Source organism: Centrocercus urophasianus, unplaced genomic scaffold, assembly GCF_019232065.1.
Source record: "Centrocercus urophasianus isolate 14NV4802_14NV808 unplaced genomic scaffold, USGS_Curo_1.0 seq_26, whole genome shotgun sequence".
NCBI classification, from domain to species: Eukaryota; Metazoa; Chordata; class Aves; order Galliformes; family Phasianidae; genus Centrocercus; species Centrocercus urophasianus.
The window spans coordinates 12,230,669-12,254,719 of record NW_024884822.1 but is presented as its reverse complement, the minus strand read 5'-3'; the positions used below and the strand labels follow the sequence as shown (position 1 = coordinate 12,254,719).

At 38.7% G+C, this 24,051-nt stretch overlaps 1 protein-coding gene across 4 annotated transcripts in view; it reads right to left on the bottom strand.

The window, feature by feature from the left end:
- Positions 1-1,093: 1,093 nt before the first annotated feature.
- FAM13B (family with sequence similarity 13 member B) overlaps positions 1,094-24,051 on the bottom strand; it is a 40,044-nt gene continuing 17,086 nt past the window's right edge. For 2 of the 4 annotated variants that reach the window (XM_042826231.1, XM_042826233.1), the window contains exons 8-25: positions 21,529-21,570; positions 20,485-20,640; positions 18,669-18,804; positions 18,424-18,447; positions 16,476-16,543; positions 15,961-16,015; positions 15,399-15,546; positions 13,027-13,092; positions 11,649-11,859; positions 9,738-9,867; positions 9,267-9,348; positions 8,762-8,991; positions 8,495-8,578; positions 7,262-7,357; positions 5,030-5,113; positions 4,759-4,931; positions 4,269-4,370; positions 1,094-3,400 (exon numbers count right to left, since the gene is read on the bottom strand). In XM_042826231.1, coding sequence (XP_042682165.1) covers positions 3,277-3,400; positions 4,269-4,370; positions 4,759-4,931; positions 5,030-5,113; positions 7,262-7,357; positions 8,495-8,578; positions 8,762-8,991; positions 9,267-9,348; positions 9,738-9,867; positions 11,649-11,859; positions 13,027-13,092; positions 15,399-15,546; positions 15,961-16,015; positions 16,476-16,543; positions 18,424-18,447; positions 18,669-18,804; positions 20,485-20,640; positions 21,529-21,570 — 2,011 coding nt within the window. In that variant the 3' untranslated portion in view covers positions 1,094-3,276. The remainder of the gene's footprint in view (positions 3,401-4,268; positions 4,371-4,758; positions 4,932-5,029; positions 5,114-7,261; positions 7,358-8,494; positions 8,579-8,761; positions 8,992-9,266; positions 9,349-9,737; positions 9,868-11,648; positions 11,860-13,026; positions 13,093-15,398; positions 15,547-15,960; positions 16,016-16,475; positions 16,544-18,423; positions 18,448-18,668; positions 18,805-20,484; positions 20,641-21,528; positions 21,571-24,051) is intronic. The other 2 variants (XM_042826235.1, XM_042826234.1) reach the window with 2 other exon arrangements.

Below are 24,051 nucleotides of genomic sequence, written 5' to 3'. Positions count from 1 at the left end.
ATAGCAAACCACGTTCATCTCTCTCAGTCTCTAGCTATGCTGCCCAACCTAATGTTTAATTATCAAGTAACAGTCCAACATGTGGCTCATTAACCCTGACTCCCCACGACCACTTTCTTTAGCTCACACACTGCTAGCAATGGCAATGCTTCTTTCTCAGCCATTCTTTCAGGCACCCATTGCTTCCACTACTGCCAGCGCCCCCACCTCCAAAGCAGAGTTCATCTTTCAGAAAATAAAAGTCCTAGTTCCGAATGCCTGGAACCGCTAGAGGGCATTGTGTTCCAAACCTGAATTCCTAGGAAAAATTCTCTTTTTATTCCATTTATAGCCATTGCCTTAGAGACCTGCTGTTACCTTCCAGCCAGACACGATCTACCCATACGCAGCCGTTAATCCACTCATACGTAGCTACAGATATTTGTTCTTTGGAGAGATTCAGCCACAGGAAGAAACAAAACAGAATAAAACACATCCAAACACCATCTGAGCATGCCATCACCAACATGCTATGAATAATCCATTTGTCAAGAGAAGAAGTATCCTCCTGTCCAGAAGTGTGTGCAACGACAGCGTTTGCTGGCCACAAACACAGCAGTAACTGCTACGCCCGCTGCTTATTTCGAGGCTTAGAGATTATTATAGGCGAGAGACAACCACATTCTGCTCATCAGCTGCAGCTGTATTCACTGGCAGTGAATTAATCAGCTTTCTGCCCAGACACCTCCCAGAGTGGCGACTGCGGGAACAGAAACGATCAGGACTCACAGTTTGCCCCTGTACCATCGCAGCCCAGACTGGCAATTTAGCAGGACCTGCAGCCCCCACTGCAACGTGCCAAAGTGAGACGAGGAGCCAACGTGGTCCCTTGGCTGCTGTCTCTGCTGAGAGGCACAGTCTAAGGAGGTAAAATGAGGCTTAAGCTGCTGCAGCTTCATTAAGGGCTGTCTCAGCACCAGAGCCAGTAGCTCTGCTGGCAGGCTGTGACTCTGAGCAACAGACACTACAAACACAAACCAGAATCCTGAAGGACTCAGCACTTGTTTTCAAGAGGTGGTAGAGGGGGAAAAAAGCATGACGAGGAGCAAAGATATATGACAATAAAGGTTAAGGTATTTTTATTATAAAAGTCTATACAATGAGCACCAGACATAGCAATGCAATTACATCTGGTTTAGTTATATATATATTCCATATCTATATATCCATATAGATATATAGGTTTTGCTTTTACCAAAGTAAAACTGTTATATCACAAAATGCCTAATTCTACCATTTATTTATTGCTCAACAAGGATGGCACAAAACACACTCATAGCATAACTGTTGCCATGCTTATCTACTATACTGAATAAACAGCCAAACACCGCATAACAAACACAAAGCAGCTGTTAATTCTGAATTGGAATCAGTCTGGTCACTCACTCACTTATAAAAATATTGGAATCATATAGATTTAAGCATTATAAAGGAGGAATATATTATTTAAAACATTTAAATAGTGCATATTGACATTCTGCATGTGGTATATAAAACACAAACATTCATGTACAACGCTATACAGTAACATTAGTTTCAATGTTGGATACACCCGTGTCTGCAGACTGATAGAAAAGGAACTGAAGTGTACATTGCACAGTGAAACTGAATCAAATTGATACATGGTCTCAGGATTAGTTGAACCTCACAATTCCCTACGGTCCCACATCATTTTGCCATTACAAAAAAAGGCATACCACCAGTGCTCAATAGTTTTAGTGCTTTTCTTCTCAATTCCAAAATCACATGTCTACAAGCAGAATAAAACAAAACAGGAAGTATTCTACAGTACACAGATGAAACCTGAGCACTAAAATGCTACTTTCAATCTATTTCATATGTTTCATGACAGAATAGCAAGTCTATGAGGTTACATGCTCGCCACTTTTTACTTGGAGAAAGTTCATTTTTGGTCTTTCATAAAGCAGTGTGAATAATAGCTATGTTGCCATTAGCCAGCCATAAAAACATGCAGTGAGAGTAGGTGCATGCAGAACATGGCCACGATCAAACTGATACACTGAAGAAAAAAAACTGAGAAAGCACCAATTAAAATTAACACTTAGATTTTGCCAGATCAAAACCAGCTGCTGAAGGCTGCTGCAGGGCATAAAGCTAGCTAAATCATCATTCAGCACAGCAGATGTGATACTCAAAACATTATTGAGTTTCAACTCTGAAGCTAAATCATGCAAGGCCCATAAACTGTTTTGCTTATATCGTAAAGATTAGATATTTATTCTCCAACTGTAAAACAAAACCGTGATAAACAGCAGTAATTTCTTCACTCAAAGCTGTCAGCTCACCCTGTGGTGCACATCAACACGCTGATTTTAGCCCTTGATAGCGTATGTATTTCAGGTACTGAGGCTTTTTAACTGACCTAAGCCAGCACTTTCCAGCTGGAGCTACACAAGTCTGAGCAACATCACGTTTCTCATACACTGTAACGTGCATTAAGTTCCTCAAATCTGCTGAAAGAGGAGATGCAGTATCCAATTCAGACAAAACACTACGCCACCACGAGCTGATCAACAAGAACCAATAAGACTTATGACAGTAATGTAAGTCCTGTAGGCAGCACGTGATATAACTTCTCAGCTTCCCAAGTTTTAAAAGACACTAAGTAAGGTCACTTTCTCCTTTGTCCACTGTCATCTCTATCCAGATGGAAATGTGACCACTAACAAGCAGAATCCATAGATGTTAATTATTATGGTTATAGATGCAATTTAGATTACTAGAAATTGAACTTGTTCCACAGCAGTTCTTTGGAAGGGATTGCAGGTTGGCTTTTAAACCTTCCAGGAAAAGAGAGATGTATTTTTAATTTGCTTTTTCTGCCCCCCCTACAATAAAATAGGCAACAGGAGTACTTCAGTATAGCATTACAGTATAAATAATTTCTTCTATAATGCAAAAGTTTGGTAATAAAAGGCTCAGAGTTCTCAAATGCCAAAGAACAAAATGCTATGGTTGTTTTAGAAGGTGGATGCATCCAATACAAAATAAATGGATGGAAACTGTGTTTGCTCAAGTTGGATAGCGCAGTCTCAAGCGTACAGATCTCATTTGCTCTCTAGGCAGAACCCACTTACCCTTCAAGCAACTCAGAGTGGCACCACAACAAAGTGCAAACTGTATTCTTTCAACAGCGCGTGAGATACGAACACAAGCACTCAGTAAGTACAGGGTAGTGTGAGCAAAACCTTGTTCAGTGGTTTGGAGGAACCTAAGTTAAATGGATTTTGAAGAATCTTGTTTGCTGATAAGGACTTCTAACAGCCTAAGTTTGGCTTTGATCTTCTTGTACTCCCTGTACTCATCAAGCATTGGAACCCGATCTTCTTTCTGTACATTCCTGTGAAAAGAAACACAGGTAAGTTTCAGGGAAATCCTCCACGATGCAGGAAATCAAACACACGAGCAGAAATGCACAGTTATCTTAGGAGAGAAAGAGAAAGGTCTGCCAAATGGTTCATCAGCAAGAGACCATCATATTTTAGGTCCCTGTAGTTAAAAATGCCATCACCAAAAAGCCAGACTGACAGTCCAGGAGCATTTACCCAGCACAGGTAAAAAACCACTCTCTTAAGTTCTGGAGCTTTTATTAACAGGATATGAAGGCTTTCATTTCAGGTTCTGTTTATACATCAAACAGAAATGCAAGTCAATTTAAATGAATCTAAGCTTTCACACTATGTAGACTGACACACAAATTGATAGCAGAGAACTGGTCTCAAATCAGTCTTATATAAGTAAGATTTATTTTTAAGCCAACCATTCATTATTAACTTCATCCCTGGCCATTAAAGTCAAAAGGAGTTACATCTCAAATTCAGCAAACATTTGACAAAGCCATGACTAATGTATGACTAATTATGCATGAGTTTTTAGTTAAATGAGAAAACAATAAGAAGTGCGTTGAAATGAGTCCAGAAAGTGATTGCCTTTTTCTTAACACGTTATTTTTGTTTATGAGGTGATGCACCCTGGAAAAACTCTTTGATACTACTTTCGTTTTCATCGTTATAAACAGTAACAGATGAAACAAAACTACACAGCAGGTTTCCTCCACTACTACAAGCACACAACGTTATCTCCGTCAAGAGATTGTCTGCAGTAAAGATCAGATGTATTTCACTTGGCAAAATTCACAAAAAGCTAAAGAAACATTTGGCTATAGAAGTGAAGCTGCTGTCCAGCATCTGCTTTTGGGCTGAACCAACCTTCCATTCTGCTGATAAAACTCCTCTTCAAATTCTCTTAATGTCTTGCGTAGCTTTTTCTTTTCAGCTCTGGCTTTCCACAGTTGCTCCAATAATTCAGGCCTGAAAAAGACCATCGGCCATACAATGGAATTGAGGTTCTTCAAAACTTACTCAAAATAACCGAGCTAGCTGGACTAATACTAAATTCACCCTGCTTGTAAGGACAACAGTATCTGACTGTGAAATACTAAAAACAACTAATAGTTAATAAAAAGGTGTACATTTTCTGCTCTCTACACAGCTTGAGTAAGCTGAAGAAGATTCAGAAGACACCAAACAATTCTCTGAATACAAAAAGAACTTAGACAATGTCAGAGGAAATAATGTTTGCTCAAGCCAAACAGCTCCTGAGAACTACCAAACACTCATTCCTTCCCACCCAGCATCACATCTGGTATCACAGCTAAGTGCAATCAGTGCAACTTCTGTGGCACAATTTTATACACACATAGAAGCAGCTCGGGTGCTTGACAGCCTCAGGTCCCGGGTCAGTTTCTCTTGGCCATCTTCGACATCGGACTCCGAGTTCTCAACCGGGCTTAAAACAGACTGTGTCTGCACAGCAGACTTTAAGATATCATTCAGGTCTGCAGACAAACCATCGCTTTCCTCCTCTTCTTCCTGAAACAGAAAGCAGCAATTCAGAACAAATACAGCACGCTGCCTTTCCCTCCTACAAGGGCTGGGAGATGCATTTCTAAAGACTGCATTGCACGCACCTTAATTTCTTCAAAAAAGTGGGCAGTTTCACCTTCAATGATGGGCTGTAACATCTGCCCCCGCCTCTTGGTTGATGGGGAACCCTGCAATATTTCAAGCTTCTTTAATTATATGCAAATAGACACGAAATGATGCGCATGGTCAGAATTCTGTTCAAGTCACCTCATACCTAAGGGCTGGTTTCTCCCTTCCAAAAAAAGTCTACAAACAAACTTAAAGAGCATAAACAAAACAGCCTTAAAATCCAAAAACTCAGTTGCCCGAAACAGAAGTAAATATTGCAGCTTATCATTCATGTAAAAAGAACTGAAACTCTAATACCCTCCTGTGAGCTTTCAATACAAAGCAATTGCCCAATGTGTTCTGAACAAAATTCATAAAGCTCAAAGACATCTCTGGAATTCACTCTTGTTCCTCTTAATTTACAAAAAATGAAGCTATGTAAGGGCATTTTGTATCTACTGCCATGAATGTGGTAGGAATAATTCTGCCAGTTTCTCTTTCCAGACTACTCTGAAGCCCAACAAGTGCTGTGCTACCTAAAAGTTATCTGCATCTGTTGAGTTTCAGCCTATCCACATGCTGCTGTGAGGCACAGGTGCTGTTGTTAGCTGCCTGTTACACACATGCCATTATGCTCTGCTCATCTCTTACGGCTGGACAGGATGAGCACTTTCAACTGATGAACTATTAGAACAGGAGAAAGGTAGAACATGAACACACATAGACAGTGACCTGTCAAAGAACTTCTGCGAGTGAAAGGAGCTTCCTGCTGCTTGATTTTCATGCAGGCTTCAGTGTATACAATTAATATCCCCTGCTACCCTAACAGATACCTCATGGAAGCAAATGTCATGTAATTTAAAAAGCAATTAATGAAATACCTGGCATAAAATACAGCCTACCTACAAGCTACCATTGAACTATTCCTGGTAATTACAGAGCTCCACTTATCTGTCTCACGCATTTCAAAAGCAGAAGCCTGTGAAATATTTTGTCCATCGTCTACAGCAAGAACAGGAACATTGCCACCAAGACCTCTTCTGAATTTAAAATTCTTTTGGCTGAATATCGACCATCACTTGGTTTCACACTTAAATAAATAAGACTAACATTTCTAAGACTATGGACAACATGATATGCATCTCATTTGAAGGGCTGGATTTCTGATATGAGAAATAAGGCAAAACCCAACCAGTCAAAGACACCAAAACCAAACTGTGGCTCAGTAGTCATGGAGAAACGCTAAGGTTATTGGAACAAATTCCGTGCTTATGGAATTGAGAAATGGATACTGACATCAAGTTGCCCTTAAACTTAAAGGGGACTACAGTTGAAATCGTGTTTTTCTATAAAAACAGCCATTCCTTTTTCCATATGGATTTTGAGTCATCTTGAACTGATTTCTTTATCTCATTCTTTGGCTTAAGGAGCTGGTTAAGAACAGTGAGAGTCACAGACTGCAGATTAAGTTACTGCTGAGTAAGCCATGCCCAGTTATTTAAATCTGATAGAGAACTGTCTGACTGTGTGCAGTCCCTTCCTTCTGAACAGGTCAGTAGCTAATATCAAAATCCCAAGTTTGAGTCAGCATGCAAGACAACAAAAAGAGCTGGGTGGTTGTCATTCCACAGCTGCCTAATAGGTCACAATAAGAAAGGTTAATTCAGTCAGTTTACGCAATAGGAAAAACTTTTCTTCCTTATCTCTTCAAGAGGGGAAAGAAAGGGAAGAAAAAGCACTGCAAGCTAGGAGGAAATGAAGCGAAAACATGATGAAAGAGCAGATGATGTACAGATGCTGCAAGCAGGTGTCAATAACGTGACTCTCACTAAGGAAACAAAAATGAATGAAGTGATTTTAATGGCCATCTTATCACTCCTGCCTCTGCACTACAGGAGAGGCAAGCTTCATTACAACTGGTGTTACTCTTCTTTGGAAGACCAATACAATACACACTGCAGATCGGTACTGAGCACAGTGACTTGCAAAGGACTCAGCCAAAGAAAGCTAGAACAACTTGTTTACTTCCACTGGGAACTATTTACTTCCTCAGAGCTGTCAAGGTAACAGACAGCCTGGAACTGCTCTGTTCTCAGCAGTAAACCAAACGTCTCAACTACAACACCATCTCATATCTTCCAAAAGAAAGACATGCTTTATTATTAGCTCTTCTAAAGCCATACTAGCAGTTCAAAAGGGGAAAAATATAAATAGCATGTTTTACTCACAAGAATAGGAGTAATGCTTGCTCTAGTTAACATTTGTTTTACAAGTCTGTATCTGTCATAAAGTGGCTTCACAATATGTCTTTCTTCTCTAGTAACCTAAAGGCAGAGAAACCACAGAATTAATTACACCAGTCACTGAATAATACGCAAGCAAACAAAGCATTATGCTTCTCATGCCAGGCCACATCCATTCCAATTAGGAACATAAAACTAATTTGTGTGTATGCAATGGAGCTTATGGAAAGAAAAGGAAATAAGCAGATGTTTATTTCCCCTCTTATTTTTCCACTTTAAACTTCTTTTAGAAAAATACTGAGTTAAGATTTCTTAGATGTTAGATGAGCTCAAGTAGAAGTAAGCCCTCTGAAGACCTTAGAAAATAGGGAAAAAGGGCACCAAGAGCTGGGGGAGAAGACTGCATAACTTGCAATGACAATGACTCTACAGAAGTGACAGGGGAAAAAAAAAGATGAAATTGCAGACAGTCTTTATCTGATACCTGATTGTAGGCTCAATTCTCGGCCGTTATGTTTACTAAAAACAATGAGACTTGAAGGTTATCATCACCAGTTACTGACTTTTTCTCTAAGGGGCTCATAGGGTCAGTACCAATAGCACTAATGCCATTTTTCTTCCTGGGCTTTTATAACTGAAAGGCTTGATCAGATGCATACAGTAGTGCTGATTGCTGAGTTGGTGCACGAAGTCCAGAAGACTGACAGAACATTAGCTGGAAGCATCTTGACTGGACAAGCAAATGCTGGTCACTGTCCATGACTAAAAACTCAGCACTCTAGGTGCTAGCTGCCAGTTAGTTCCTCCCACCACCTACTTCAGAAGAGTGTCTCAATTTTTGGTTTTGTGAAAGCCATAATAAACTTACAGACCTTTTCCTAGGAAATCCAATAGTATTTGTGATTTTTGTTTAAAAAAATAACACAAAGAAGATTACTCTGCTTCACAGACAAGAATGGCACCAACCTATACAAATTACTTTGCAAACTCCAATAACCCACTGATCTGTGAGAAAGGGCCTGTGTGTAATGAATCAATACACAAATCCTAATTTTCACAAGTTCATGCAGTAGCTTCATTCGATGGCAACATGGAAACAGATCATTGTTTGGAAAAAAAACCAGGTATTACTGATAATTATCACTACTCCTGCACAAGAAATCCCACTGTCTAAGTGCACATTAGCAATTAGCATCGCCGATGAAGAAGAGGAATTACCGGTCGTCCATGCTGACTTTCATAATACAGGAGACTTTTCTGGAGAGATGTTTTCTCTTCTACCAAATGGTCTTTTGTCATTTTCTGTTAGAAGAATTGTTCATATTAATCAAAAGTCACTTCAGCAGCTTTTTTGTTTTTTTTTTACTGTATCAGCTATAAACACAACTTCACCAAAAACTGAGATTAATTAATACCATACATCCCAACTTAATCAGATTTAAAGCTGTTCAATGTTGTAATCAGACACCAGAATCTTATGCTTACTTTTATATCTTCTGGCAAACATCTCTCAACTCGTTTCTCCTTTAATCTCTTCAAAATGAGTTCAAGTGTAGCTTCCTTGGTGGGCTTCTTCTCTTTCTGCACGACCCGCATCTCATCTCCATTTTCTTCTTCTTCTTGGTCAAGAGAGGAACCAAAGCTTTTTGGTAGAGTGTTGCTTCGTGGACGTGTTTGAGGTATGAATTCTCCATCTGAGCTCTTCTGCTTTGCATCTGAAAACAGAAAAACTACTTAATCTGAAAGTTTAAGAGAACCATTTCCCTCTGTTTAACTGCAAAATAAGGAACACAGCTGTCTGCATAGGCAAGATTTCTCTTCTAAAAACAAAGCCACAAAAATAAATTTGATTTTGCTTTTGGAATAGATCAGAATCTAGAAGTTAAAGATTTGTACTGTCCTGTGGAATTGTGCTGAATGAGTTATCACTTCTGTTTTAGTCATACATATATAATTTGTTTTTGTCAACCTGAAGCACAGCATCCCTTACCTTTTATTTGCTTTCTTAATTTGGTAAGGTCAGTCATCCATTTTAAAACTTTCGGATTGGCTGCAATATCACTGTAGGAGGGCTGAAAAGTAATATAAAGTGTTATATGAACATGCTGAAGATCATTTATAAACATTTCATAAAATACATGGCAGTATTTATGGCAGCAAAGGTGACTAGCCAACATAATGAACACTTGTTAAAATAAACTTGAAATAAGGCATCCGAAGTTGATCCAGAGAGAGGTAAAGATGCTTTTGTTTCTCCACTGGCTTCAAATATCCCTTCAGTCCAACTGAACTTCAACATTTGCTCACCAGGTACTTTGGCATGTTTTCCTCGTCCTGCCATCGTCCACTTTTGCAGAAAGCAGCATGTAACAAAGTGAGCTCAGAGTTTTTTAGCAATGAAACAAGAAGTGACTTAGCTCCACCACACAGCCATTTATCCTGAATAAAAGCAGTAACTTACCTTACTGTTCTTCTCCTTTTCAAATTGTTCCTCAAATTGCTTTATTTTTTTCTGTAGTTTCTTGACAAGCTGATAAGGCGTCTTGTCTTCCCTTTTGTCCTCTTTCGAGCTGAAGGACGCTCTTCGTGTTCTGTATCAAAAACATTTTAAAATGTAATTTCAAATAATTAAGCCAGTGCAAACAACACTGGGCTAGCAGATGACTAACTTGTTTTGGTTTTCTTTTTCAGTTCATGATATATTCTTTTCAGACTTTCAGTCAGAGCTTCTTACATACTCAATCACAACGCTACCATCCGCTGCCTTCAAAATGTGATGTTATTTTCTCCTGTCTTCAATACTATCCCTAACAGAAATAGTTCTGTGGTGAAAAACACCATTTGAAATTCAAGTACTGTCAATTACATTGTCATGAAAACAGCTCAGATCTTTCTGGTGGCTAAGTTGCTTATCTAAATTACAAGATTATCAGCACTCCTTGAAACATTTGGCACAAAACACAGCCTAGTCTAGAAGCTACCACTGAACAATCCTTGGTAATTAGGCAGCTCCACTTATCTGTCTTAGATAGCTCAATAAATGCTTATCTTAAAAAAAAAAAAAAAAAGAAATAATATCCATCATCTGATCTGTTTGACTTCCAAATACATTTCTGCAGCACGCAACTCCAGTCTTGAATCACCTTTTGCACTTGCTTAGCTCCTTCACATTTGTGCCTTATGAAAACTCTGCATTTCATGACCAACCATAAGGATTTTCTAGCACACACATTACACAAGGTGCCTGAAATACCTCTTGGTGCAGCCAGTGACGTCTACATAATTCAAGATATTACTAAGATATACTAATCTAATTATCTGCTGGTGTAGATCCTTATTAGTTTCAGAATGAGAACAGCTATTAGAATCAGCACTTTTCTACGGGTCAGTCTCGTACATCATTTTGACAGTAGTCATCAACTGCAGTCTGCCACTAACTGGAGAGCATTTGGGAAAGCATCTTTTGCATCAATAAACTTGTGACAGAAAATTAGGAATTCTGAAGTTGGTCTTTCCTGTTCCAAATTTTCTCATGTTTATGAGATTATTTCTTCTCTAATAATCATGGTGATTTTTCTCAAACGGCTTTTCATATCAGTAGTACGATGAAGTACAGGCCACAGGTTATTTACAGCTTTGGAAGTCCACACAAATAACTTCCAGCTTCTATAATTACAATGCTGAGTTAAACTGCCTTGATCCTCTACAGCAACCTGCAATTGCAAAATCTCTTGCAAGAATGCAAGAGAACCTGCATTAAAGGACCCTACAACTCCACTGTACTGCTGTCCCACCTCTCTCCTTTAAACAGTTGATGCTTTTCCTTAACCCTCCTGAACAAAGGCTTTTCAAAGGCCAAATGAAGAACCTTCCCAGTTCATCACTGCATGTTTTTGTTGCAATGCTCTCTTTACTGGGAGTGGATATACAAAACAAACAGGAAATCACACAACATAAAAGTTGATACTCGTGCAATTGGAAAAAAAATTACATAAAACCATATCACAGCATCCAGTAAAGCCTGGTAAACAAAGGATATAAATAATGGCTTCGGACCAGGAAGTGTCATTACAACAGGTTACCAGAAGCCCAGTCTGAACGCCAGGGAAAATCTGTCCTATTTTTATATTCTTTCCTTAAGCATCTGCCAGTGGCCACTTGGAGAGACAGCCATCCCAGATGAATCTCTGGCCTGACCTGGGATGGCAATTCCCAGGTGTGCAAAACTGCCAACTGGCTGTGTAACGAGACATCTGACCTTGGTGTTCAGTTTGTGTCATACCACAGAAAACTTCTGACGTTTTTAAGCAGCTGAATTTTCATACCAGAAGTAACTGCCACAACACCCACCAAATTGCACTGAAGTACATACCTAACAAAAGAAAGTGCTTTGGATGAAGAATCCAATGTTTCTGGATCATGTAAGAAACGCTGGCTTTGCCCAAAGTCCAAACTACGGTGTGACAACATCGGGTGACAGTCCTCCTCCAACGGATGATTAGTCATCCTGCCAGCCTGTGGGGAAAGCTGAGCTTCTCCAGATTCACTGTCTTCCTGCCAAGATTTGAAAGCAGGAAATGGATCTGTAAGATAAAAAAGGGAAACAAAATGGTACTTGTCTGTTAACAGAACTATAAAGAAGAATCAAGAGGAAACAATTGTTACGTGATACTTAGTCTTGTATGCTATAAAGGATGTAGTGTCATACACAAAGTGAATAAAAACAGTGGAATACATCAGAAAGCTACAAATTCTGTCATATAACAATTGAAAGAAAAACATACTGAAATGAAGTATGCACACTAGGATCCCTTTTTCAAAGTGTTTCTTAGGAGTACGCATTTCTGAGCAGTTCAACAGTGTGAGAGAGCATTACTTATTTACTTATCAGAAATGTTACGTTAGAAGAACACATTTATTGCCTGTTTCAGTGTATTGCTACGGAAATTAAGTTCCATGTGAGCTCTGAAAGATTCTCCTCTTGACTTTGAACGAGGCAAGCCTGACAATACCTCTTCAGGTGCAATTCCACTTGCTCAGCCTTTTTAAAGGAGTGTTGGTGCGATTGTTTTTGGGGTTTTTTTTGTTGCTGTTGTTTGTCTGTTTGATCTCTAATGCAGGTATAGTTTAAATCCATCTTGACATCACTGAGAAAAAGAGATTTTTTAGTTTGTGGAAGGGGATTTTCAGGCAGGGGATTCCAAAACAATTTACTATATATATTTTTTAATAACCCTATTAAAAAGTTGGTTGTGATCCCTTACAATTCTCAACCATGGCCATCTTGCCATCTAACAAAAAGCTGAGAAAGCCCTCCAAGCACTTGAGCTGAAAATCTCCCCCTTCCCCTTCAGAAGTTTGCTTAGTATTTTCCAAACCAGAAATCTTGAAAACTGGGTTCAAAGTGTGCAGAACAACAATAAAACCCACAACGGAATCTTTGAAAAATAAATAAATGGTAACCCTTGTACCTGCTTTCCAGAGTGCATCCACTAAGAATTGTGGAGGTTTTGCTCAGGGAGTTTTTTTGGTGGGTTTTGTTCTTTTTTTTTTTTCTTTTCTTTTTTTTTTAAAGCTAGACTCTTGCCCGCTTATGCAGTACAAGGTATAAGAAGGGGGCCCTTAAGGAGGAAAAATACTGCAAATCAGAACATTCCCAAGATAAGGGACAGCAGGTGAAGGGTTAGTTAGAAAGCAAACCATAAACTATCAAAAGGCAGATAACTGAATGTATGGCGAACCATACTTACCCTCCCCTTCTCTCTGCAGATGCATTGTTTTGAAATCAATGAGGGGAAAAGTGATAGGGCATGGCGCTAATAAAATGAAAAAGAATGGCAAAAATACTAAAGTGAACACACAGCACAGTCAGAACAAACCATACATAACATGTAAAGCAGGAAGATACAGTACCAGGGGAAAAAAACCCGTATTTTGAGCCAGGCTCTGAACACTCTCAACTGCCAGGCAATTGCAGTGGCAGGTAAGGATGCTCAGGCCTTTGTAAGCTTGAACTGTTTACCAGGAAGGTTTACAGAACTGACACAGGAATAGTAAAGACTTACTGCCTTTAATAAGAATCTCATGCATCTTCACAGTAACAAAGGACAAGTTCTACGTGTAGTTCTGCCCATAGCTTGTAAATAAGAGACGGCAGTAACTTTCAAAAAGAGGACAAATGCAGAATAAATGCACTCAAACACAGACTAACCAATCTGCATTTCCCCCGATTAAGGCAGCAAGCATTTCATGCTCATTTTCAAGATTCCCATTGATTACAAGTCGTTAAGTGTGCCATCACATAGGATTTAATAATCCAAACCTTTAGAAAGATTTGGGCTAGCAGATTTCTTTGCAAAGCCAATGTAGTTGAACAGAATGCTACAAGGACTTGCAGTGCCTCAGATCCCAACAGCCATTCTAAAAAAGACTGAAGAATAGCCAAAACTGAAGACTTCACCACATGCAAATACCATATCTTGCAAAATACCATGGTTTTATTACTGAGATTCACGTAATGTAAATTTATTCAGATATCCTACATTCTCTTTGAAGTAAAGATATACATGTATTTGGATAAGCAATACCAAAGTAACTTTTATGAACAGGTTTAGAGAAATAATGAAATGGAATCCACAAGTGTACTGAGAACACGTATTAAACATGTACTGAAGGTTAACACAGAGACTGTAACAAAACATAGCATGCAAGTAAGCGATGTAAATAAATACTGACAACATAAAGCAAGTATTTCCCAACCATAAGTGAGGGATCAAATTACAAACATCATCATTTCTAAAGGGTCAAAAACAAAGTATGGATTAATGCAGGGAATTCGTTTGGAAAACAGCCAACTTCAGTGACAAATTAAGTTATTTTAAGCTGCCACTATTTGAGCTTTGGGAGCTTTGTGTGCTGGCATGCTGCAGTTTCACATTGCACTGCCGCAGCTCAAAGGTACGTAGTTTACTTCATGAAATTTAACATTTCTAGCACAAGATAAAGTAACCACACTCATTCTTTGTTACTAGTGCCTTATTAATGCCTAATGATGACAATTTAAACACATCTCAAAAAAAACAGCTGTCACGGGAACCGCCTGCTTCAAGTTAAACAATCCCTGGGTAGTGAATCTGCACTAAATCTACCATTTCACATTGAAAATGAGTGGACGGGGGTCATCCTCCTGCTGGTGACAGTTTGCAATATTTAATCAAACTAACAAGTGGACTTTTCTTGTAAAGTGCAGATTGATGATTCATGACAGGAGAACAGCAGCATTTAAGGAACATGTAAAAAGACAAGTAGCTAAGATTATCAACGAGTGTTTTGCTGTGGTTAGAGTACAGAGAAGTTACGCTCTTATACAAGTAGGACAGCATAAGCAGTCATTTCCACATATTTGAGCAACCACATTCAATCAAGTCAGAAGTTCAGGAGGTTGCTACACATGAAGGCCATAAAGAATAAGATCATAAACCATATTTCGTACTTCTTGCTTTCCCTGAAATCATATTCATCGTTAATTTGTACTTGAAAATTCAGGCTGTTTCAAGTTGTCCAGTGACAAGGAAGCCAACACTGAACATTTCTGATGCTCAAGACAAAGCAACCAACAGACTTCTCAGACTAAATCAAATGCAAATGGCTATGGTTAGTAGTTCAGTGATTTTGTGTCAAATTCAGCTAGTATGTGAACTTCAGTAACTTGGATTGGAAAAAAAAAAAAAAAAAAAAAAAAAAATCACAAAATTCAACATGAATATCAACTGCATCATAAAAATCAAAGTATTTTTATGAGGACTCATGTGAGAGAGAGACCAGAGCATTTTAAGTCACTTGAAAAATACATAAACAATTTTTGCATGAAGCTTAGACTCTTTTGCTTTCTGTAGCTTTTTCCTTTTTTTTTTTTAAAGTCCCTTCTAAGTTGCAGAAAGATCTGCAACAAGAGGAGACCTATGCTGTACACAGTAAGATTGGCCAAGTCATATAGGAACGTTTTATTCAGATGAAGCTAAAGGGAAAGTGGATAAGTTACCAGACTGCTTCTCCTACTTCATAAAGTATTTCATTTATTCTAACTAGCTGAGTATATTGTGAATTAAAGGGCAAAAATTACCTTCCCATTTGTCTCCATCAGATGCATTCTTCAGATCTAAACGTGGTACTTGGACACTCAGAGCTTCCTCAGGAACAGAAACGTCACCATCCCCTGGCACCTCTGCATCAGTATTTGCATTGAGATCACAAGCTTTGGTACTTGAATCCTGTTACAAATAACAGCACAGAACAATTTCATTCATTCTTATTTAGCAGCTGAAAACCAGGTCAGTATTCAGTGCTGCTCCTCGCACTTCTGGAAACTCTTTGAAAAACAAAAAATAATTTCCTTACTCAAGTAAGGTGCTCCCATGTTTCATAATGAACTGTAAACAAGCTTCTTCTTCCCTCCCACAGCATTAGCCAATTACTGGCATAAACAAAGTATTTCTTACACAAGATGCATAAGCATAAGCTTGCTGTGATGCCCAAAATTTCCAAAGAGCTGGACAATGGGATCTGACAGATCTTACAGATCTTGTGGCCACCCAACCAACACAACACAGACTTGTAAGAGCTACATTTACTGGGATTTTTTTGCATCTCTGTATTTATATGTATAAATGAAATTATCATCTTACCAGAAACATTTCTGAAGATATTCTATCATTGCCATCAATCAAAATACTATTTTGCCTAAAAACAAAACAAACCCAGTTATTTTAAATGCATTTCATTCTTACAGACAGAAAGCATTTTCAGCAGATATGTAATTGATTTCCTTGAAGTGATCACTAGAACTCTGGAGAGCAGAAGTTAGGTTGTTTGGGGGTGGCACTGGCACCCCTGCTCTTCACAGTTTCCAACTGAAACATGTAAACAAGCAATTGGACTTCAAACAGCCTGGAAACAGACTCAGCTCAAACAAGGAATAAACATTTTGAAACAAATGAGCTCAAACTGAACACTCCAATCAGTGCTGAATTCAATTGCATATGAACCTAAAATTTTCTGGCTAATTACTGTTACCAGCATTAATTCCCAAATGGCTGAGTGGTACACTGTGCCAAAATATTTTAAAGAAATAATCTTGTTTGTCTTACGTTCTCAGAAGTTACACATTCTGCCAAATAAGTGATAAATGAAAAATTCCTACCTTTCACTATTATTTTCTCCATCAACATCTGCATCTTTATCACATTGTGTCAATAATACATCTGCAGGCTGTTGGCAAAAAGCACATTTAGAAAGATTGAAAATATTTCTGTAATTGTGGACCACAAAAAAGCCCTCAAGAATGAAAACCACAAGTTTCTATGCATGTGTGGAACTCACACTGTTTAACCAACGCAATACTGCCACATTTAAAGCGAGGTCAGCAATTCAGTGCATTACTCACTAGAAGACCAACAGTGAAATCTCTTCAGACTCAGCATGATTGGTTGTTTTTGTTTCTTAAGGTAGATACCAACACTGTCCCTGCAAATTGTCAGAGCGTGAGTTTTGGGGTGACAGGAAATACTTACTGCCACAACTCTGAGTCTCAGAGAGAACTGAGTGGGATGCAGATTTGGGCTTGGTGTTGTATGAAATGAAACAAGTCTGACAGACTTCCTAGAAGGAACTTTTCATCCCAGTTATTAAATAAAACAGCAGCAGAACTAGAAGGGGATGAGGATATGCTGGCATTTTTATGGCACCACCTCACAGAACAAGTTCAGATTAATTAACATCACCATTTTGTACACTAGAAGTTGGCACAAGAAGATTGCTTTAAATATTTGAGCCAAAGCCCAGTATTTACCTTCTTTGAGAAGCACCATCTTTGGGAGAATGTAACTGGAAAAATGTTTTATATCCCTCTTGAATAATATGTTATATTTTATTTCAGATTTTAGAAAGCAATCCCAGCTGATCTTTAAAATGTCTGAAAATAATATTTTAAGTTGCTCTGAGCTCAAATGCATGTAGCATTCAAGTATTTTACACGGCAACATATTTCCCTTCCTCACACACAGCTCCATCTCCACATTACTTCCTCAAGCCAAATTCCAATTCAAGAAAACAATTTCTTAATAACAGCTTTTCTGCTATAGAGAATCACATTTATTGTAGCTGTAGAATCAGCTGTTCCTTTTTCCATGTCAGACCTAAAGCAAAGCTCATGTACAGAAGCTCATCTTTACTCTCCTGCACCCCCTATGCAACAACCAAGCATCATGCTCTCCTTTCACATTCTTACTGCAGTGATGTTCTTTTAGCCCTAAAGTGAATGCATTTCTTAAAAAGTATCATTCACATTTCTCAGGTGTTCTTTTACTGAAAACACTGATACAGAATACAGTGCACTGAAATTTAGATTTATAGAATTAGATTCTAAAGCAATACGCAAGGATAAAGCTGCGACTGGAAGCCAACTTGTTAGGTTATTCAGTCATTTGAGATCCATGAAAGAACACAGTTGCTTTCTCAACTTTAACATCAACTTCAGGCATCATTAACATTTCATTTTCTGAGCAAAACAGTTTTAAAAATATATAAAATGTTCTATTTTTACTAATATCAGATCCTACTATCTGTTCATACAGGATAAACAGATTTTTCTGTATATGGACAAATGGTCAATCCCAATACTTCTTAAGATGACAGGTAAACATTGAACCCTTCTTCTCAGGAGGCCACAAGTTTAGTTTTCTTTTTTCTTTTGTGTAACACCACAAGTACAAGAGCTCTCAGTGGGATGGAGGGGGTCGAGCTGTCAGCTCTGCAGAATTCAAACATCTAAGCAAAGAGGTTCAAGGAGAAGTAACAGAACCTATTTCAAGCAGACAGGAAATGAAGATATGCTGAAAAGAGGAGGACACCTATCCCTCTCACAGACAAAAACTGTGAGGAGAAAGAAAAGGCTGAGAAACAGCCAATTACAAAACAATGTCTTCCTGTTACAATTCTCATATTAACATTCCAGCACTGCTTAATACAGCAGAAGTTCATACTGTGGGCTACGTTACTGTCACAGCCCTAGACCCTCTTTTCCTCACAAAGCCTTTATTAAAATAGATGCTATTCTAACCAGTGCTATACTTGTTGATGCACTAACTTACCTCAGCAGAAGGAAGGGCCAGTACCTGCAAAAAGAGAGAGAAGTCAGGGCCCAAATAAATTGCAGCAAAGCACACAAAAATTTCTCTGCATGCCTACAAAGCATGCACAGCAGAACAGAACTGTGCAAAGCAACTGAACCACGTGAAGCCGCATCAGAGCTATTACGAAGACTCTGGTGCCCCAAGCACTTTGCTGAAGTCACTGCAAGTCATAATTTCCATACACAGGAAGCTCTTCCTCTCACCTGAACACTTTCTTCCTCCTCAGTTACAGTATCACGTTTCATATCTTCGCTGCCTAAATCTGTGCTAACCAATACTTCAGAGCAGTCTCCCGTGTTCTCACTGCTACCAACGTCATTATTTTCAATAACATCATTCCTAAAGAAACAAACAGTAAAACATCAGTAACCTGTTCTCCAGCCCTCAATCAACCTTCACATAGCTTATAGACACTTTCGAGATTTTCTGCAACAGCATGTGGTAAATATATAAAAGGATTTATCCAAAACTACCTGGACTAGATGGAGTTGCTTGACTGCATTCCTCTCAACACTGCAGTCAGCTAATTTAAGTTAGTATCAAAGTGCTCCCTTCACAGATAAATCCTGTTATTTCTAGTATTTTATATTCCTAGCATTCAACTTAAGGTTTGTAAAAGCACATCCACGTTAAAACTAACTTACACCATTCCTGTTTGTCCATACAGTCTTTATACGTCAGCATGTCTGTCACTATGATTCCATAATTCATGCAAGCCATTGACTTCTGCCTTTCTTCTCCTCCCTCAGGTAACTCCAAACTACTTTAAAAGCATTTCTAGATACCGAACAGGATGGTCTGTGATTTTACACTTCAGTTACGTTTTCTCTAATTCCTGTAATTATTTTGTTATACCTAAGAAATCCACTCCTGAGGATGGCAGCTTTTAGTTATTTATTTAGCCATGCATCTGTCTTTTGCATAATATGTTGACTGTACTGCTTTAAAGAACCTGGACGACCTCTTTCAAGAATGCTATCATGTATCATCTATTACAGTTAATCCACAGTGGAACGACACAGAAGCATCTGAAGTAGAGGCAGTGCCAGAAGGGCATACTGGGTTTCAAACCTGCAAACTTTTAGCCTCTGCTTCTGTGAAGCCAGGCAGACTTAAAACACTTATGCCATAACTAATGGATTCAGCTGCAAGAGGGAATGTTCACCCACTTAGAGTTTATATCAAAGAAATTAGATCTGTAACCCTGAAATTCAACTTATAACAACTGAACATTATGAGGAGTGATTACTACCTTTATGATCTCTTACTAACTTATCTCTGACAAGAATCTGGACTAAAGACTTCTAAAAACAACAGATATAGAAAACACCATTTGACCCTCTGAACACTCCACACCATTTCAAGCTCTGACCCTAAGGAACTTATGTTGCAAAGCCCTACTTAATGTCACGTTTTGTAGTTGGGAATTGTGATCATTTATTTATATTTAATAAAACATCAGCAGGTCAGAGCGTCTCAGTGCTGCCCTGGAAGTCACTACACCCATAAACACTAAGATCTGTAACAAAAACTGATCAAATGAGACTGAAGTCCTGCACAAATACATCTACAGTGCTCATTCTACCTGCTGTTAGCTGTTTTACTGACTGCCAGCTATGGAAGTACAGTAGCTATGTTGATGTGGAACAGCATGGTAAGGAAACTGAAATGGCATCTACAATAAATATCTATGGTAAAACTGAGTCACAAGTAACACTAAATGAGATAAAGACTGGGATAAATAAAGCCTTCTGCTACTTGCACAGAATTCAGCAGTAAAGTAGCTACGCTTGGCAATTTGTAGCAATATAAGAGCAACTTAGAATACTTGCTTCAAGAGCTGTTGGTTAGTTCTGTAGGTTGAAAGCTGAGCTGACTTAAAAATTTCTTTAAAATTTCTATGCTAATAACAGAAGTCCTAACTTCTGCTTCTGGTTGATGGGTAATGGGGTAGTTTTGTTTGGAAGACCTAAAATATACAATCCTCTACAATTTAACACCAATACAAACAAGTCTTACTGGTTGTTAGATCCTTCCTCATCCCCGCTGGGACTTTTTGCATCATTGTTACAGCCCAGTCTGTGTTGCTGTATTTGTTTAAGATCATTATCTAAGCTGCTCTGCAGGTCGAAAAGGTGCTGTTCCACAGCTGCTCTGATTGTTCGTTCTAAAATGCTAGAAAGAAAAGAAAAGCCACAGAATTCGTATCAAAAATCCTCATCTCCATTGATAACTATGCAGAAGGGTGAAAACAACAGTTGAATCTTTGATGCCAAGTATTTCAAGGAAAAGAAAAAAAAGCAGGTTAACTATTCTAGGCAATAAGGAGTACTGAAACCACTATATTGTATTGAGTAATAACCAAACAGGAAAGTATCTTAAAAGGAACAGGTTACCATGACCACAGTTAACAAGAAAACCAAAACACGATACCCCAAACTGTACAAAACCTAAACACAAGTATGCAACAAGCAAATCCTGCATCTATAGCAGGTCAGAGCCAACCATGGAGCATGTACCACCTCAGCACAGTTGGCTGTAGCACCTCCTGAATGGCACCGCAATTGTGAAAGGCAAGATCCAACAAACAGTGAAGACATGAAGCCTGTACCTGATGAAGGACACAGGGTATACCTGCAGGTACGTCAGCAACAGGACATTCTCTAAAAGCACAATGTACCAAGTGTACTTTTTAGCCAGATTATCCAAAGCAAATTAAAATTAGGGCTATAAAATTGTGTTTTAATTTTCCTCCACATCTGCGCATGCAATTCTTCAGAACTGTACTATAAACAAAGTTGGTGCTGAAAACACATTGTGAAAACAATTAGAAAGCCAAAGGAAATATATAATTATAAAAACAAAGGGGTTTGGAATCTAAATTTTACCACACTGCACTCTCATGCTTCTGCAGTCAACACTGATGCATGTTAAGTTTTTCTGCAATATGTTTCATCCGTAACTCATCATCAAACCTACTGCATTTGTTCTTTTAAGACAATATACTGATATATGCTATAGCAACAACACAATTCATAAATTATACACTGTTGTTATACTTACTCTGCAGAGGCTGGCAAGATGCTTATGGGAGAAATATGAGCACTGCAACACAGAAGAAACAAGTTGGTGAAATGCAAAACTTGGCATATTCAATAGAAGTCTCAAAAACAATAGAAAACAAATTTGAAAATACTGAAAAACTACATGCAGCAAAGCTAATAAAAATAAAAAAAACAGGAAGCAAAGTAAATCCTTATTTACAGTCCCTGTAAGATTCCTCCATCCAGACAAAGTGGAACGCCATCACAGAACAAAGTTGTCTGGGCAGCAGTGCAGGTTTCTGCCTCCCAAGAGCCAATATTCAGTCCATTAAGAAGCTGTAAGAGGCATGGTCTTTCCCAGGGGAAATATTAATCGCTTAGTCTGAAAAGACTTCCTGACACCTTGCTTAAGAACGCAGATTTTAACCTTGCTGCCTCAAGCAAGTTCCAAAGTACTTTGCTTTCCTTCACTGTTGCAGTTCATAGGGACTTTTCCCTGCCTGTCAGACCGTTGCACAATTTCACTCTGCAACATTCAACAGATCTGCAGTGTTCTCCAAGGACAGTTAGATTTCAAGTACAAGGCAGGCACTTTCCAGAGGTTTTAAGAGACGAGTTAGCCACTTGTAAAGCACTTTGGAACCTCCTAACACAATCTACTTTTTACCACGTAGCAGCACTGCTGACAGCCACAGTGGTTTTTAAAAATGATTTTCATGAATACATGAGGGAGCAGAGCCAAACTGCCCCCTCACTGGGAGCTGAACAGGTACCTCTGCAAGACGGTTCTGGCTGATATTAGCTCTGTTTATACTCAAAAAGTCATTTGGTGGTCTCTCTGCTTAACTAATAGCTTTAATACAGCAAGAAGTATCTTGCTTAGATCTCAGTGAGTTCACCAGCAGTTCTATACCCACCACTAGAGAGGTGAAACAATTAGACCACCTCAAACAGACTTTCTACTTTTTCTTCTTCTAAGTAGCTGCAACACAAGCCATAAAGGACCTGCTTGTCAGCTCGATATTTAAACACATTAACACATTTTCCTCCAAACCTACAAGTGGTAAGGTGTTTGTCTCGAGTTGTGAACATGTTTTATTGGTGTCCATACACAGAAGCTCCGCATAGCCCTGCTGCTTGTACAAAGTGCTTAAGCCTTCTGATAAACTTCTGCATCAGCATGATTTGAAATAAAAAGAGAAGGGGCAAGGCTGTGAATAAGTTCAGCCCTATGAACAAGGTAAGAGAGGAGAATGAGAAAATTTCAGAGGAAAAAAAAAAAAGATTTCAAAACAAGATGGATGTAAATATCGGACATGGGTACTTTCAGCAAGTTCTGTAAGGGCTGCATTACAAAAGGTATGCTTACTTTTCAGAAGTTCTAATATACGCACACTAAAGATCCATTTATTAAACAGCTGCTCCCCAGGACACAGCAGGGAAAAAAGGGGCAATCAGAACACAAAGCACTGCAACAGCAGTTGTGAAAAAGAACAAAAAAACTGAGTCAAGGGCACAAGTACAAAAACTATTTATAGGAAACTGTGATGACCTGGCATCGTTTTGTTTTACCACTATCACTCGAGACAATGAGGAACTGTGTCGGGAGTGGGGAGAATCAAGCTCATCTCCAAAGAATCCAAAAGATTTCAGGCATGATTGACAACAAAATTTTCCATCTTACTGCATAACCTTCAGCCCCACAGCGGAGGATGATTCACCGGTGCTTCTCATAAACACCTTTAGATGCATTAGAAGTACTCAGCAAAAGATGTGCAGAACTCAGCAGCATTCCAAAGCCTGAACAATCCTCTTACTATGTAAAGAATTATCCTATGTCTTTAACTAATCACTTCAGCAATTAAGCACTTTTTGCAAGAAACGTGTCAATCGCTCTTAGCTGAAAACACACTGCAACTTTGGAACTAAGAGCACTTTAAGATTATTTGTTTAAAAGCTGTAACTTATACTGCTACACAGTCTTAATGCAGCATGACACAGCAAGACACACAAAGGTAAAGTCTTTTGTTTCACAATGCTAGCCCAGCCCCGAGACTCCCCTTCGCACCCATTAAGAGTCCTTGTAAATATCCTGTGATAGAAAAATGCATTATCTACAGATCAAACACTTCAAAACTTTTCTTGCTAATATACTGACAGTACACAGACTTATTTCTCATTAAGAACAAAAGCAATTTTGACATTATTCCATTTCACAATATCCCCAGAATACATTCATCTCGCGTAACATTAAAAAGCATTATCTGCATTCACAAAGCAGTGTTTTCCTTCCATGCATTTACCTGTGCAGCAGGACTTTACAGGCCATCCTGATTATTTTTGCTATCCCAAACGAACACTTCATGTAAAAATGCTTCATTTGAAAGAGAGCAAAGTGTGCTGTTGGCTGTAGGTTATGCATAGTGCTCCCGTGGATTCAATGGCTGCCTGTCAGGCAGCACTTCTGGAGTGCTGCACTAAACCCTGCAGTCTAAATAGAAATAGACTGCAACATGAGGTCACTCCTGACAATAAGCTGCCC